Source organism: Phoca vitulina, unplaced genomic scaffold (assembly GCF_004348235.1).
Source record: "Phoca vitulina isolate PV1807 unplaced genomic scaffold, GSC_HSeal_1.0 scaffold9, whole genome shotgun sequence".
NCBI classification, from domain to species: Eukaryota; Metazoa; Chordata; class Mammalia; order Carnivora; family Phocidae; genus Phoca; species Phoca vitulina.
The window spans coordinates 7,566,659-7,584,196 of record NW_022589712.1 but is presented as its reverse complement, the minus strand read 5'-3'; the positions used below and the strand labels follow the sequence as shown (position 1 = coordinate 7,584,196).

The 17,538-nt window shown below is 50.3% G+C and overlaps 2 protein-coding genes across 6 annotated transcripts in view; one reads left to right on the top strand and one right to left on the bottom strand.

Moving 5' to 3' along the window:
* Window positions 1–8,894, top strand: part of MAP3K4 (mitogen-activated protein kinase kinase kinase 4) — a 76,747-nt gene extending 67,853 nt beyond the window's left edge. Inside the window, exons 23-27 of the mRNA XM_032408242.1 lie at window positions 811–970; window positions 2,837–2,959; window positions 3,847–3,953; window positions 5,328–5,507; window positions 6,928–8,894. Of these exons, the coding sequence (XP_032264133.1) occupies window positions 811–970; window positions 2,837–2,959; window positions 3,847–3,953; window positions 5,328–5,507; window positions 6,928–6,948 (591 nt within the window). The 3' untranslated portion in view covers window positions 6,949–8,894. The remainder of the gene's footprint in view (window positions 1–810; window positions 971–2,836; window positions 2,960–3,846; window positions 3,954–5,327; window positions 5,508–6,927) is intronic.
* Window positions 8,895–14,606: 5,712 nt separating this feature from the next.
* Window positions 14,607–17,538, bottom strand: part of AGPAT4 (1-acylglycerol-3-phosphate O-acyltransferase 4) — a 119,120-nt gene continuing 116,188 nt past the window's right edge. For all 5 annotated transcript variants that reach the window (XM_032407526.1, XM_032407525.1, XM_032407528.1 and 2 more), the window contains one exon: window positions 14,607–15,175. In XM_032407526.1, the coding sequence (XP_032263417.1) occupies window positions 15,081–15,175 (95 nt within the window). In that variant the 3' untranslated portion in view covers window positions 14,607–15,080. The remainder of the gene's footprint in view (window positions 15,176–17,538) is intronic.

Below are 17,538 nucleotides of genomic sequence, written 5' to 3'. Positions count from 1 at the left end.
GGTCTTCTCATTTCAGAGCACAGTAACTTTGCCTAATTATCAGGAAATCTCCATGAGTTACATCATTTCTGCCTTCTCTCTGAAACTAGAGGAGTTCTTCCTAAAATGTAAGTTGTAGACTGTAGTCGTTAACCCGACATTATAAAGCACTGAAACCCATCCTGCCGATCAGAAGATTCTTCTAAAATGCCCCTTCCACAGCGCGTTACTTTTTTCACCCCATTTTTGACTGAACCACTGTTGAGTGCACTGTCCAGTAATGCTGATTTTTCTTTTACGTGTATTTAAGGAACCGTAGCGAAATGAGAAAGTTAAAACTTCAAATTCGTTTCCCCCCTTGTGTTTAGAAGTAAACCCTTGGAGGGAAAGAGGATAACTTGGAGCATCTCGATGGAGTCTGAACTTCCAGGGGAAGTTGAATAGTGGTGATTTTTAATGTTTTCACAAATAAATTCATATCTGAAAAGGATGTGTTTCAGTACTTAATAATACATTGATAGGGACAGCCCTGTTGGTCCCTGTCTGAGATTATATAGCAGACTTTAATTTCGGAGGATTATAGATAATTTATCACCTGTGATTTGGAGAAGACACTCTTACCCCGACTAGCTGTATAATTCCAGACAGGAGGCAGGCAGACACCTCTGTGTAGGAGTGAGGAATGACTGTTCTCAGACAAGTTCAGTGTTGAGGATGATGAGTGTAGCTTACCATTAGAAAGAAGATTCCTTTGGGGCGCAACCTGTGACATTGTCCAGATTCTTCCCTTGGTGTACATGTAAACACAGCTGCATCTTCTTCCTCCCGCAGGAAGAAATGTACATCTTCATGGAGTACTGTGACGAGGGCACGTTAGAAGAGGTGTCGAGGCTGGGGCTTCAGGAGCACGTCATCAGGCTGTATTCAAAGCAGATCACCATCGCAATCAATGTCCTCCATGAGCATGGCATAGTTCACCGTGACATCAAAGGTAATCCTCACCCCCACCTGGCTGCCGTGGAGACCAGACTACGTGCCCTCCGCATAGTAGGTGCCACCAAGACACTCGGTCCCACTCCCACACATCGTTTCTCTAGAAGGAAGTGCCTTTACTGTTGATACACTTCCAGAAAGAACCCAGGATCGAGAGACTGTGTGGAACACACGTCCCCATCCATGAGCAGAGACGTCTGCTCTGTCTCTCTGCATAACGCTGTTTTCATTGAGATCTGTTTCCCCAAGAATGAAATTTGTTTTTTTGTAGGCTGATTTAGCCAGCCTTGTAGATTTACTAGACATTCACGATCAGAGCATCCTTTCCTCCGTGTCGAGACTCTGAGGTGTTTCCATATGAATGTCGTGAACATGTAAAGCGACAGTGAATCTGAAATGCTAGTGTAAGCTCTGTTTTGGGAGACGAGGTTTATTGACACCAACCTCCTCCCGTGTAGGATTCTGCTAACGACCGACTTGGTCCTGTTGATTGATTCGAAGTGCTTTTCTCTTCTGGCTTGAGGGGAATAGTCATGCTCGTCTCACAACTATCCTTCTGGCATTTGCGCCTGACCTTTGTATTTGGGGAAACTGGGGATAATGAAAGTGGCAAATTATTTGTCTCTGATGGGCCCCAGACTGAAGGATTCCACGCTGTCACATAGTCCGAGGCCGGCCTAGACACGTTCACTCTAGAATTGGCTGGCTCCCGACCAGGCGCTTGACCCAGGGCGGGGCTGGATCACTCCAGAACCTGCTTTGGTCTGAGTGTAAGGATCGTCCGTTCTCCCTCCAGTGGCTCCCCCTGAGTCCCCAGCACCCACCAGCCTTGTTGCCTCCCCACCCGCCCATCTTCCACATTGCTCTGCTGCCTGGGATCGTTCTGAGCATTCGTTTACTTGGCTCTTCATCAGGCCTGGCATGGCCTGTTTCCAGGTGTTCTGCTGCAGACACCTGGACTCAGTCTCTGACCCCTGTCGCGGAACGGGCCCTTCCTGTGTCATCAGCCATGGCCATGAAGAGAATTCCTCAGGGTCCTTGAATCAAGTCTGCTCACTTGTGTGCTTGTGGTATTTTTTACGATTCAGTATGGCAAGTGTGCAGATGTGGACTAGCTCCAGAGTCGTGAAGTTCGCACCGTAGAGTCCACTGTGGGGACCGTCTGTGCTGGGAGCACTCAGGCGCTGAGGACTGTCTGCTAGACGTCAGCTCACTGTGTGGCTGGCTGTCTAACTTGAGTGGCTCTGCAATGCTTTCTGAGAAAGGTGCCGTTGGGCGCACAGTGCCGGCGATGTGTGGCCCCATTGGGGCAACAATATCTTGTAGCCTAGAGCTGCCTGGAGCCGTGAGCAGTGACCCCAGATTCCAGCTAGAGTCCGAGGGAAGCGTGTGTGTTGCTTTGAGAGACGTAAGGAGGCTCCGGAAGCATCTCTGCCGTCTCAGCGCGAAGTCAGCCCAGGGCAGCCTCAGCCAGGCCTGCAGAGAACAGCAGCGTGTGCGCGCGTTCTCACTCCACGTTGCTTCCTGTCCCTGTTCGCGACTCTGGTCTTCAGACGAGGCCACCACAAGCAGTTGTAGCTTACGAGTAATTCCTGTGGAAGGCTCTCCCTGTGTCTTCCGCGTTAGAATCTGTGCTGGTGTTTCTGTTCAAAGCTGTCTGTACTGATACGAAAATGTCTTTGCCTTGTATTCACATTTGTGAACAAGGCTTAAAATCTTTCTCTGATTGTGCTTCGTAAGTCAGGTTTTATCAACCTTGACATTATTTAGTTTGTGACTCACACTCCTGGGAATTGGGGCTGCCGTGTAGCTGAAAATGCTGTCCGCGTGTTCCTGAGCCTGACGAGCGCTTGTTTGTTGTTAGGTGCCAACATCTTCCTCACCTCCTCCGGACTCATCAAGCTGGGCGATTTCGGATGCTCAGTAAAGCTTAAGAACAACGCGCAGACCATGCCAGGCGAAGTGAATAGCACGCTGGGGACAGCAGGTGGGGACTGGCTTGATTTGTCTTTGCCAAGGTGACTCACTGCAGCGCGCTTGCTGACTGGGCTTCCCGGCTCCTCTGTTGTCAGCACGGACCAGGGAGGAGGGAGGAGGGCTTTCGAGTACAGGCTTCCACCTGCCAGCACGTCTCAGACGCACAAATTCGCCTCTGCCCCTGAAGTGAACGAGGGAGGAAAGGCCTCTCTTTCTTCCCAGAAAACCTATCTTTGTTGTTCACGTGGGGTTTATTAAAACTATTCTAGTCAAAACACAGCAGTCTGTTAAATACAACAGTATGGGTTGTTTTTTTTTTTTAAGAACATAACCCTTTTATTGTCCAACACCTGTGACAATTCATGCCTCTCTAAAGGAGGCAGGAAGTTTGGAGCATTATTGGCCCTTTTAAAGGAAAAGGAGTGGGTAGGCACACCCAGAAGTCAGTGAATATCTTACCACACGGGAATGTGCTGCCCGCGCCTGGCAGGCTCCCCACCAGTCTGCTTTATTGTGCCTTTAAAAAGGGACTTGTCTTCGTGGTGATTATTTGTTTTGATTGTTCAGTGTCATAGAATTTTACATCTTTTTTTGCACATTAAATTTCATATTTTACTGTGAATACAGTTTATCTGAAGATTTGCCATTCAAAAATTGTCCTTTAGGTAATAATTCAGCCCCTAAAATGTCCATTCAGAAAATTTATTTGAAATGTCTGTTAGTTTCAATGTTTCCTATTACGTAACTTGGAGAAAGTCCTCTCTGCCTGCCCCCCCAACAAATCAGTTGTTTCATTTATGTGGGGTACTACACAATATTAATTTCTTGCTTGGCTCTATTACTGTGGGGTGCTGTGTTTATAACCCATTTCTATCACCATATCTGTGACCTTTAAAGCATACATGGCTCCTGAGGTCATCACTCGCGCAAAAGGAGAAGGCCACGGGCGTGCCGCGGATATCTGGAGTCTGGGGTGTGTCGTCATAGAGATGGTGACAGGCAAGGTAAGCAGAGCCCACACCTGGAGGAGAAACTCCCGGAGGGCACTTCACAGGAACAGAGCTGTAACTGTGGTTTTATTAGCTATTATAAATACCATGGACACATTTTCTGCTAACTAGGGAACGTGACTAAATATAAAAGATGCGACCTATCAAAAGATACAGTGATGTGAAGACAAGTGACAAACTAGGAACCAAATACTCGTAAGATTTATGACTTAGAGAACTCTTAGGCGAGTGAATAAAAAATGTAGGAAGCTCAAGTGAAAACATGGAGAAGCAAGGCGCTACAGAAAGAGACGGGAAACTAGAAACTTCTGTCCACTCAAACACTAGCACGCGACTGCAACGTGACTCATGATTGCCAGCCTTGGAGGCAACAAGGTGTCCTTCCGTAGGTGAACGGATGAGCAAACTGCTAATCCAGACAACGGGGTACTCTGCAGCAGTGACAAGAAATGAGCCGTCCAGCCCAGAGGACGACGAGACAGGAGGAACTGTCATAGCATACTGCCGATGAGAAAGAAGCTAATCTGGAAGCGCCACATGCATGCAGTGTGATTCCAACCGCATGGCGTTCCGGGCGAGGCAGAAGGAGGCAGGAGGAGGGTCCGCTGTTGGCAGCGGCTCCAGGAGAGGGAGGGAAGGATGGCTAGATAGAGCACACGGATGTTCTGTATGATTGCCTATCTGAAAATTCCAAAAGTGTATCTTTTGATGAAAATACTGCTAATGAACAGCTCTACAGATGTATAAAGGGCTCGTATGTGTGTATAGCGGTATCACTTATAAAGCAGAAAATGTAAGAAACCTCTCAAGTGTTATTAGTAGGAAAATGTATTATACCTTGTGACTGCTGAACGAAATAGCATTTTATTCTTATGTTTTATGATATGTAACATAACCAGAGCTTTGCGCTTTTAGGAGTTGATGTTCATTATTCAACAGGGTGGCGTAGTGGTGTCCCTCTGAGAGAACTGTTGAGTTTTATATGTTTTGTTGACATTTTAGTATCATTTTATATATCACATTTTTTATTTGCATGATGGTGGCTTCTAGATAACGCTGGACTAATAGAACATCCAGATGGGGTAGGCAGACTGTGCTGACCAGCTGGTTTTGTCAATAAGGTTTTACTGGCGTTCAGTCACACCCGTCCATTTATGTATCTTCTGTGGCTGCGGTCAGGCCCACAGGAGGGGAATTGAGGTGCCGTGGCAGAGATTATGTGGCCCGCAAGCCTAAAATACTAATTGGCCCCGTGAGTAAAAGCTTGCTGGTGTCTGGGTATTTATTAACATTGAGATGCCTGAAAAGATTGGGCAGTTTCATTTTTTTATGGCCATTAAACCTGCTTTCCCTCCCCTTTTTTTTTAGAGACCTTGGCATGAATATGAACACAACTTTCAGATTATGTATAAAGTGGGAATGGGGCACAAGCCACCGATCCCTGAAAGATTAAGCCCGGAAGGAAAGGACTTCCTTTCTCACTGCCTTGAAAGTGAGCCCAGGATGAGGTGGACGGCCAGCCAGCTCCTCGACCATTCCTTCGTCAAGGTTGGGCAGATAGCTGTGTAGTCTTTTTCATGTTTGAATGTTTGAGTTCTGTTTGTATCTGGCACTGAAGGAAATTTGGAAACTTAGATATAAAATACCTGTATCTATATCTGAAATGGAAAGGAGCTAAATGTATTATGCCAGGGAATTTTGTATCTTTTCTTTTTTTTTTTTTTTCAGTAAATGTTCATTGAGGTTCTCTGCTTGATCCATCCTGGTGTGCTTATGGTACACTTGGGACTGTTACATGGAATTTTAAATGGGACTGGCTGGAAGACACAGTTTCTACTCCTGAGAGTGTAGGGCTCAGTAGTGACGAAGCATTGTGTTCCGAGCTGGGATGAGGGCACATACGCCATGCTGTCGGGTCACTGCGAAGAGTGATTTCATCCAGCCAGGCGATCTCAGCCGTTGTTGCGTTCTCTGGAATGAGATGCCCGAGCTGTTTGGGAGGGTGTGGGTAGGCCAGGCAGGGAGGTGTGGATATGGCAGGCTAACGAGGGTGAGACGGTTGAGGAACTGTGTGTAGATGGATCACAGGATGTGGAAAATGGTCAAAGGTAAGGCTGCAAAAGTGAACAGGAGCCCCATGAAGGAGTTCCAGTTTTATGATAAGCATGACATGATTAAATGATGTTTCAGAATGATCCTTCTGGAGGCATCGTGGTTAGGAAGTTGCTGCTACAGCTAGTGGGCTGGGCATGGGAGCTTAAGGGCGAGTTATAAGTGATATTTAGGGGGTTAAAATGGCCACGACTGAATAGCTGATGGGATGAGAAAGACGAGTAAGGGGAGGCGTCTAGCACTGCTTCCAGGCCCCGGCCTGGGTCCCCAGGTTAGAGACCCCGTTGGCCAGGAGGGGTGCAGGGGCAGCTGGCTGATGGTCGGGGCAGGGAGGCCGTGGTTTCCTCCTCGGTGTATTATGGTTGAGGCGTGCTTGGCACGTCTGCTTCGGGATTTCAGACGGGCATGTAGGTAACGAGGGCTCACACCTGGGATTGAGCAGGGCACGGATGCAGATCCAGAAGACAGCACATTGTTGGGAGAGTACTCCTAGGAGAAACATGGTGAGAATGGAACCCTGGGAAAGCTTCGCTGAAAGGGCCCTGCAGGGGAGCCCCTGACGGAGGGAGGGGAGGTGAGGAGAGCGGGGTGAGTGGAATTAAGGAACAAGTAGCTGGATTTGCTATGTAGGTATTAGCGATCGTTTCTTTGTTGAGACAGTTTGTGTCAACTCGATATTGTACAGATGCATTCTGAAAGGTGCCCTCAGTGGCCAGTTGGCCGATGTCACTGGCTTCACGAGCTGAGCCTGCCGTCGGGCCGGCTCCGAGCCGGGGTCCTCGAGGCGGCGGTGACTTACCTGTAAGTCGTGTGCCTGCCGCCGATGGGCTTCAGCTCTCTCCTGCCTCTCTCGCAGGTCTGCACGGATGAAGAATGAAGCTCATCGGTCCGCGGCCTGGTAGTGTGTGTGCTCGGAGAGTTCTCGTAATCACTACTGTATGTAATATTTACATAAAGACTGTGCTGAGAAGCAGTATAAGCCTTTTTAACCTTCCAAGACTGAAGACTGCACAGGTGACAAGCGTCACTTCTCCTGCTGCTCCTGTTTGTTTGACGTGGCCCGGGGCCCTTCCGAGTGACGGGTCCACGAGGTAAAGACGCTGCATGTTAAGTGCCATTACTACTGTACACGGACCATCGCCTCTGTCACCTGCTTCTCGTGGGACTGAGAACCGTGACATCAGTGTAGTATTTTGACCTTCCTGGGTTCAAAAGCAGTTGTAGTGTTATCAGGTGTCCTGGGCCTTGTTGTGAAACTCTTGTTTGTCGAGTGCACTGACTGTGAAACCTTACCTTTTTGTTGTTGTTGGCAAGCCACAGGTTTGTTATGCAAAGGCTGATTAATGAAATTTAAGAAAAAGGTTCTTTTTTCAATAAATGGTTTATTTTAGGAAAGCTCGGTTATATTGTCTTTTACTGGCTATCAGCTTCAGAGCCAACACATTATCTGAGACCGAGGTCCGTCACTCTCATTCACGGGTTCCTGTCCAGAAGGGGGTGCAACCAGACGCGCTAGAGGTGAGCCCTGGGTTGGGGGCCCCGCAGGATGGAGGATCTCCTTGCTGAGAAGCCGAGGGGCTAACGGAAAGGCTACCGCAGATGCCGGAGGCCCCTTTAGAGTCTCTTACGGTCCGCTGGCAGAGGAGGTCGGGGGAGAGGAGAGAAGCCTTGTTACTACGTGCGGAGGCCGTTGACCTTTAAACCAGGACGCGCCAGTGTGAGGTCAGTGTTAAGTGCGGCTGAATGACGTCTTGACAAGGAAGCATCTTTTTCAGAATGTCAGCGTTTCAGCAGTTTTCTAAAATAGCCCAAGGTATATGTCATTGATGGTGTTCTTTAGCTTCTTTTCGCTATTAAATTTTTAAAAGATTGACCTTAGAGCTTCCTGAACTCTTTTGAGAAGCTTACAGACTCCCTCCTGACCCCTAGCAGCTGCCTCTGGGCGAGGAATCTCTCAGGCACGACGCACTCACCTTCCCTCCAGGGCACTAGATGCTCTCCAAGAAGTTAAGGGATATGTAGACACTGAGAATTTTGTTAAGGTCTCAGTCCTTTCAAACAGCTTTTCGGGGTGCGATTCACACAGTCTCGGACGTGTCCGTTCAGTGATCGTCAGTGTAGTTGTGCGGCTGTCCTTCCCAGTCCGCCTGAGAACATCCTGCTGGAAGGAAGCCCCGTGTCCATCTGCAGTCAGTCCCCACCCCTGCCCCTGGCCTTGGGCGACCCCTGACCACCTCTGTCTCTCTAGATTCGCCTATTCTGCACATTTCATTTAAGTAGAATTTCACTGTATGTGGTCTTTGCTATCTGGCGTCTTTCACTTGGCATGGTATTTCTGAGGTCTGTCCACGTTGTAGCACACATTGGGACTTTATTCCTTTGTACATATGTGTTCCTTGCTACGTACTTTATTCCTTTGTACTGCTGAACGCTCCAGTGTGCAGAGATGCCACACATTTTATTTCTTCATCTCCTGGTTCCATTTTTTGTTTATGATGCATCATGCTGTTCTGAACATTCATAAGCAAGTCTTTGTGTGGCCAGGTGTTTTCGTCTCTCTTGGGAGTGGGACTTCTGGGTCATGTGGCAAATCCATGTTCAATATTTTAAGAACCTGCCAAATGGTTTCCAGTGGCTGCACTGTCCTGCATTCCCAGCAGCGCCATGTGAGGGTTCTCGCCTGTCCACAGTCTCCCCTGGGACTTGTCCCTTTTTTTTGATGATGGCCACTCTACGTGAGATGGTAGCTCACTGTGGTTTTGATCTGCATTTCGCTCATGATGGTGAGCATTGTTTCTTGTGTGTGTTGGCCATTTATTTCTCTTTGGTGAGATGTCTGTTCAAGTCTGTTGCCCATCTTTTAATTGGGTTGTTTGTCTTCTTATTGAATTATAAGAGATTTTTATACATTTTGGATACAAGTCCTTTACCAGGGATATGATCTAGTTTTTTTCTCTCAGTCTGTGTCTTGTCTTTTTTCACTTTCTTAAGGGTGTCTTTTGAAGCACAAAAGTTTTTAATTTTGAAGTCTTGCTTATTAACTTGTTCTTTATTGCATATGCTCTTTAGATCATATCTAAGAAAACATTACCTGACCCAAGGTCATGAGGATTCACATTTACGTTTTCTTCGAAGAGTTTTATAGTTTCAGCTCTTACATTTAGATTGATCTATTCATTTATTTTTAGTTAATTTTTGTGTATGAGATCGATAGGGTTCACTGTGCACTTGAAGGAATTCATTCCCTAACTCCAACTGTGGACAGTTTTGTATAAACTTTAAAAGTCCGAGCCACCCTGTACTAGTTCATCAACTTTGTCAATATTCTCCACTGCTTTCCTTCCTCATTTGCAAACATACAGATGGAATGGCATCCTGAAACTCCATTGGTGACTTCTGCTAATTCCCTGAAACCTCTGGGAACCATCTGGCTAAAGACTACAAACTTTAAGAAAGAGTGCAATTTGTGTCATTTAATTCATTTTTCAAATTCAAGGGGATTATTATTTAGCAATCCTAACTTTGTATTTATACTGCTTCTTCCCTTAAAATTCAACAGAACAGAAATGCCAGAAATTTCAAAAATATCTAGTTCCTTCAACATGTAAATCAAGACTGTGCTTTTGTTTGAAAAAAAAAGTGGTAAAGGTAAAAATCATATGAGTCTTACTCAGTGGAACGCTTTACTCACACAGCCCTAGGAAATTTTTCTAGATACTGAAAAGATCTAAAGGTGCTTAATAAATGCTTTTCAGACAATTCAGAACCTTAATATTAAAACAGGACAAGGCTGCAGGGGCTGAGGACTGACTCGTTTGGAACTGCTTATCCTTTCCTGGAGAAAAGCTTTGCTTTTTTCACTGCTAACTCTGAAACTTCAACATACTGACTGTGTATAACATTCTGGATTTTATTTTGGCCTAATTGCACTTAAGAAAGGTTCTTATTTTTACTTTAGGAAAGGGCATCAAGAGAGGACAGGGCCATTTCAGTTACTGAAGCGCCTGAGTCGGTGCTCCGTTCACTTCGTCGGCCTCCCCTGAGCGCCTGGGGACTCGGTACCCGGAGGGGCCCTGAGCCCAGCCCTGCCCCGCCGAGGTGCCGCTCTGAGAAGGAGACCTACGCTAACTATTTAGAAGTTTCTCATACTCTGTTTCTGACACATTACCTGTCCGTGACAAAGGCTGCGAGGGGGATAGAATGTCACGGGTCAAGAGAAGCAGGGATATGTGCTTGGTCCTCTACTGTCCCCTCAAGTCTGCAGGACCGTTGTGTTAGGACAGACAGCCTTGAAACATCTGAAGTGGTTGGTTTTCGTTCACATTTGTGGAAACTCTGGAAATACTCAAACCCCAAGGCGGGGTGGCAGGAGTGCGTTAGAGATTGGGATACTTGTTCGTTCCTGGTTGATGGGTCAGGCGCTGTGCTGCTTGGGGCGCTCGGTGCTGACCGAGCCTTCCCCTGGGCTCCTTTCGGAGGGCGGAGGGGCTGGCCCTGAAAAGGGACTTGCCCTCTTGTCTAGCATGTTGATCAAGGAAGTAAGTTGAGCCTCATTCATCCTGGCAAAAAAAAAATTAAAAAAAAAAATTGTTTTAAAATGTTTTTTGATTAAATCTCTGAAGATGCTTTTAGGAAATGCAGCCAGTCGTGTACGTGCACAGCCGCCGTGTCTTTCTGTGGGTGGGGAAGAACCCAACACGAGGGGCTTCGGCGGCCGGCCTGGCAGCCCTGAGTGATTGCTCGGCAAAGGCAGCAGATGACCTTGAGTCTTGACCCTGGGGGGGGGGGGGGCAGTGGCTGCTGCATAGGCCAGCGTGTCGACCCGAAGTCATTTGTCTTAAGAGCCTTCCCATTTCACAAACGCAGCAGCTACAGCCTGTCTCCTAGGGGGCCGAGAGGAAGGACACCCTTGTGGCACGGCGCTGAGCCCACAGGGAGAGCCAGCTTTCGCCCCCAAACCTGGAAGTCCTTTCCCAGCCGAGGCAGTCCCCGTGTCTCATTCCAACAGGAGACTTCAGAACCGTTTTTGTTTGGAGGAAGAGCATTTATGAGAACAAGAGGCAGCTATATGAGCAGCCCGCCGGCCAGAGCCTCATCCTTGCCGCCCCTCATTCTCCGCAAGCAGAGCGTGAGCACCGGTTCGGTTAAGGCTGTAAGACACGCTTGTGGAAGGAGGGGAACACTGGCCACCCAACGGGACGGCCTGCAGGACCTGAGGCCCCGGAACCCGGGACTCACCCTGCCGGTGTCCTGGGCCCCCCGGTCCCTGTGGTCTTTTCAACACAGGCAGCAGCTCACGCGGCCCTGACATTCCTCCTGTGGTCGCTCCGGAAACTGGCGGGCCCCGGGTATTTGTTCTTCTCACTTGAGCCCAAATACGTGGATGGTCTGAGCAGTGCTTTGGGGCAAGCTGGATGAAACCTTGTGTCGAGCAGGGAACAGGTACCCTGCAGAATTTTCCCTTTTGTCCATATTTAGGAGTAAGTCCTAAAGCCTCAGCAAAGCCGAATCTGTCTTGCATGGGGGCCAGCCGGACCACTGTTCGGCTCCATCAGGAGAGAACCCAGAAGCTGCCAGGGCCCCTTTTGGTGACTGTCACGTCATCCCTTCCTACATCACCCTTCCTGGCTGATTATCGTTGGATTTTACATCTAAATCACTGTCGTTCAGATCCACTTACAGGCATATTAGAAAAAGATTAATGTGTGTAATTTTTAAACACCAGTAGCTACTTGTACAAGGTTTTGCATGCATTTATTTAGAGAATACAGCAGTCAAGAGACAACTCCAGGGGTGCCTGGTGGCTCAGTCGTTAAGCGTCTGCCTTCGGCTCAGGTCATGATCCCAGGGTCCTGGGATCGAGCCCTGCATCGAGCTCCCTGCTCGGCGGGGAGCCTGCTTCTCCCTCTCCCATTCCCCCTGCTTGTGTTCCCTCTCTTGCTGTGTATCTCTCTGTCAAATAAATAAATAAAATCTTTAAAAAAAAAAAAAAAGAGCGATAACTCCAGTACTACTATGTGATCACAGGAGAAAGGTTGTGTTCTCTCGGGAAAAAAAGGAAACAAGGTGAGAGACTAACTCAGAGTGCGTTAGTTCGTCCTCCACGGTAGCTCCTGTCCACTCATCAGTCACTGAGTTGGTCCGCTTGCCCAGCTGCAAGCTACGCTTTGGATGGCTGGTGTTTTTAGTAAAGAAAGTCACTCTGGGGGCTTGGTTTCCTACAAGTGCATCAGACTCCCTGCCTCAAAGCTTTAGGGAAGTCTGGGAAGTGGCCGTCGCTCTCCAGAGTGCATTGGAAAATGATTTTTCTCTTCTACGTTGGATCTCCGAGCTGGCTCTGAGCAGGGCTGACCCAAGCTACCATGAGATGAAAGTGTTTGGACACGAACCTCTTTGCCCGTGACGCACCTCCAGGGACTAGCACTCACTACAGGGGGCTTAACCTCCATGGGGCTTTAATTCTGTAAGAAATCTATATCCTGGGAGGCTTAGGGGGTCCAGCGCTGGGTCTCTCCAGGGCACCGTGCTCATCTCTGCCATTACGGGAACAGGGGCAGAAGGGAGACCAGCTGCCCACATCTCCTAACAAACTGCTTCTTCGTGGGAGGGCCAGACAGCTGAAAAGATGGCAGGATGTGTCCCCAGACTACCACATTCTCTTGCGACCTAGGCAGTTGTGAGGAGCGCTGAGGAGTTCTTTTCCCAGGGGAGTATTTTGCCTGCCTTCCTCCGACCTGGACCCACAGCGCTGGTGAGCAGCCTGCCTTTGCTCGCGTGTTAGGTTCTAGGGCCAAGGCTGGGTATATGTTATTAGCGCTCGATCACTATATTCATGGGGGGAGTGACATATTTTTGGACACCTCAGGGTTGTTCCTGAGCATTTTGCGAAGTCGCAGCAGGGAGGCAGCTTTCTACTCTCTCATCCCTTCTGTGTTTAGTGCTTCAGGATTCGTAAAGCGTCTTCACATACACGGCCTCGTTTTACCCTTGAAACAACCCAGGAGGCAGGTATGATCGCCCTCATTTTACAAATGGGGAAACTAGGACTCACGAGGTAGGATGGCTCACCCAAGGGCTTACCACGAGTGAGCTGCAGAGTGCCGGGGCGGTGGGGCGGGGGGCACGCAGCTGCGGCCAGGACCGACCCCCCTGACTGCCTTGCTCGGCTCTGCTGTGGAGCGAGGAGTCCCCGGTGCAGAGCAGCCCCCGCATCCAGGCGCAGGCGGACATCCGGGCACGTGGGTACAGGTGCCTGAGCTGCGCCTAGGGCCTGCGGTGGCCATCCCCGCGCTCCTGCCCGCGAATCTCTGTCCTTTCTGCTCTGGGGGAAGACTGTGTTTGAAACCCACCGGTGGCCTGCCGCAGGGTGAGCGAATGCATGGGCTCATCACCCCTGCTCCCAGGGATGCTTGCAGATGTCAGCTCAGCCTCTGGCCTCACCGAAACTCCCTTCCCACAGCTAAGCCAGAATCTGTTTCTCTGTTCGCTTCTGCAGTTCTCGTCAATGAGACGTTATTATCCCTTCAGCAGAGAGAGCTTCTCTCGGGTGTTCTCCGAACTCCCTGGCTTACCTAGTTCCGTCGTGCTTGGGAAACCCTTGGTGAGTAAATGAGCAAACCTCTAAAAACGTGATTCTGAATAGTTTATGCCCAACTTTTGGATGGAAGTTTGTCCCTTCTTCTGTGAGCATAGCGACGAAGAACTCTGTCCCAGCAGCGTGTAGCTGTGCACAGGGAGAAAGCCTTCTGCTTACCTCCTGTGCCCCTAAATCCCCACCAGTGTGAGTGCCATCAGTGCCTTGGCCTGAGAGGACAGCGTGTCCCGTAGCTAAATGTTTTCCGCCACAGATATTACTGCTTGTCTTTCATGTTGTGCGTGTGGCCCCTGTGGACTGGCACAGTTTGCAGAGGTCCAGCATGTGGCCCTTACTCCAAAGAAGGCCTCGCGTGTCAAGGAGCAGCCCTCTTTCGTGGTGTGAGAGTCTGGGCTCCCGGAAGAGAAGTGGATGCCCAGGGGGTCCTCATACGCCGGTGTTTACTCCAGTCTGACCCTGCTCAGAGGAGTACGGAGTACCTTGGCTCCTGCACGAGCCTGTATGGGTTTGGGGGACCCAGGTTCTACCTGCTACTGAGATGAGCAGTGCACATAAAGTCATTTCTCAAATGGCTGCAAGATGCCTGCCCTTTGTTCTTCCGTTCCGGTTCTTCAGGGAGTTGCCCACCTCTTCAGGACGTGGGCCAGGGAGGCTCCATTGCCAGCAGATTGGGAAAACCAAAGCTGCCTTACAGGGCCTCTCACTACATCCGACAGACGTGCTCGGCTCGTCCCCCAGCACCTGCCGTATCCCTTCACCGCCCCCCAGGTTCCTGCACCTGTGTCTGTGGCCAGGGGGGCCCCATCCAGCACCCCCCCCCCCGTGTCCTGAGTCCACCCTGCTCCCTCCGGGCAGTGCTGCTGGGTCACTGCCTTCCAGAACCCCAGAACAACGGCAGAGGGCGGAACGGGAGGATGGAGCAGTCTGTGGAAACACATAGCACAGGGAGCCAAACAGTTTAATTGTTTTTTTGGAGGCATAATTTAGTCATCTTACCTAAAGCGCCTTTCACTCTTTCGCAATCCAGTACAGAAAACTCAGCACCAAAGAATGAAGGGGAACCCTCTGTTCCCCATCCCTGCCCTCCCCCTGTGCCTCAGATCCCCTCTGAATGATGACAAAATAAAGCTCACACTCAACCGCACATCATTCTGACTTATATGTATCCTTTCCCTTACACGCGCACACACACACACACTCACACACACTCACACTCACACAAAAAGAAAATCAAAACCCACTTAAGCATTATGGGGAGAAAAAAGATTTAAGAACATCTTCCTCCCCATCTGGCACGGAGACCAAACTGCCTTCCCAGCAGGGGCTCACCCCGCTTCATCCCCGGGTCCCACTAAGGACGGCTGGCAGCGTCCACCAGTCCTCAAGGGCCCCTCCGGGCGCTCCTGTGTCTGGGGTCAGTCGCTCCGTTTCTGCTTGCTGTCGATGTTGCCGTAGGCAGAGCCCTTGTCGATTTCTGTCACACCGATCATCCATCGAACTCCCATAGAAGCTGCAGAAATGGGAAGCACGGGGAGTTAGGAGCCCCCGGGGGACTCTGCCGGGGAGAACGCGGAGAGGCCGGCTGTCGGCAGACCTCAAGCAGCAGCTGCGATCTCGCCGGCTAACTTGGGGCCCAGGGCATAATCCCGCTGGAGTTCTCCTGGAGCATGGGCGTCAGACTAAGTGACATTAAAACAAACAGAGCGAGGCTGTTCTGCTGGTGGGTTTTAATCCTTCAACCCTTCGAGGTTGCTAAGCCACACTCCACCGTACACGAGGCTTACAGAATTCCCCTGCTTGTTCTACTGGCCCCCAAGGCAAAGAGGATGCTTTTGCAAATGCAGGGCAGGAACTTAATAAAACACCCTTCAGCAAAGCTGGATAACCTACCAGGAACCTGGAGAGTGCAAGAGCCCAAATGTCTATGTAGTGTCCAGCTCTGCTCTTGGGGTAAGAGAGCTGTGAACGGGGAAAAGCCCCTGGCTCCCAGCGGGATGGGCCCAAACAGAGACCAGGAGGGACCCTCATGAGAGCCCGGCAGAGCCACCAGGAAGCTGGACAACAGGGCCGAGGTCACACGCTGCAGTCGAAGCTGCTGTCTCGGACACGGCAGACTCGGTGAGCTCCTTCAGGGCAGGGAGCACGTCTGAGTCCCCTGAGGAGCCCAGCACCAAGCACATAATACACATTTCAGAGTGGATAAATGGCTGATAACTGAAATCTCCGTGTGCACAAGCACTGTGGTCTGCGAACCGTCCCTCAGACACACGTGGAGCTGACGGGCGAGCGCAGCCCAGCCCGATGAGGACCGGGTGTCCCTGGGCCAGTTACAAACGGGCAGTTCGAGGAGGGCCTGTCCCAATACTAGAGCCACCATGCGGCGGCGGTGATGACACTGGAGAACCAAGGGGTGCGAAAGACATCGACTCCATTGCTCAGAGGCCTGGGAAGGGGAACGAGACCCAAATACCAACATCCCGGGCAGAGTGTAGTGAGGCTCACAGCTGATGAGGCACCGCTCTGTGGGCTCAGGGCAGTCAGCTCCTCCGAGCTCCCGGAGACCCCGTCCCCTGGGAAGGGTGTCCGGCCCCCGTTTTGGCATGCACTGCACACCTTCATCACCAAGGAGCCCCACTGAAGGCGGATAGGCTCAGTCTGCTCCCCTCCCTCCGGGGACCCTGACAACCGCAGCTCCTGGCACCTGGCCAGCACACAGCAGCCCTGGGGGGGGTCCTCTGGCCTGTGTTGGGGGAGTTAAATTATTAGAAACGGGTTTCCTCCTGCACCCTCTTTTTTCTACACTGGGCAGGTATTATTTTAATTTTAAGCATTAAAATATATTTTTCATTTTAAAAAAGATGACAGTAGGATCTATTTCAGGAATAGCAGCCAATTTGCCTATTGCAAACAGTCTAGAACTGGTTGGCTTGATCCAAAAGAAGGAGCTAGGTTGTGTGTTGTGAGGTGTGTAGGTGGCCACAATTTACTAGGTGAAAACTGCACTAGGGACAGTCCATCTGTGTGAATGTATTTATGCATATATGTCTGAGTCCAGAAGAGGGTGCACCAAACTGTCGATGATGATTCATCTCTGGGGCGTAAGCGCAAAGGGGAATTCTGTCCTGAGACCCTTCCAGTTCATGCACTTCTGTGTGTTGGAGTCTTCTGAGCATTCAGTCAGCACCTGTGTCTTTTGCTGGAATGACTGAGCTACGTCCATTTGAACCAAGCACACAGATCACTGCATGCTTTGACTCCGTGCGTGTCCTCTTGGTCTCGGGAAGGCAGGGCACACTCTGCCCGTGCTTTCCAGAGTCGCAAAGGAGGACGCTTCCTCCTCAGACTCCAGGGAAGGGTACATTCCAGAGGGGCTGGCCGTGAAATGGGGCTGCCCCTCCCAGGGAATCCTACCAAGCTCCCCCCGCCCCGGCTGCCTCACTTCAAAGACCGGCGGCAGTGTGCAGGGAACCCTGGGGCTATGAAGAGACCGAAGTAGTCGAAACTCCTGGTCAATGAAGTCAGCGTGGATTAATGCAAGGCTGCTCCCAGACCTTTCTATTCGATGCCGGGCAAGTGGCAACCGCCTTCTAGAAGCACTCGCACTTGCCCAGAGGGGCCGGGACCTGCTCTGAATGGCCAGGAGCCTTTGCCCAGTGCTGCTGGGCCCCGGAGGAAGGAATGATGAGAGTGAGCAGAGCTGAGCCCCAGGGGGAGCAACCACAGGTGAATTCCTCCAGGCCCGGGATTCTGGGTGTGTTTGACCGTGAGGCCTGCAAGCTAGTTTTCCCTGTCCGTCTGCAGGCTCTGCTTCCTGCTCCTAGACGCTGCGACACCCGGCACGGCTGTACCCGCCCTTCTGCCGCCCTGTCCCCC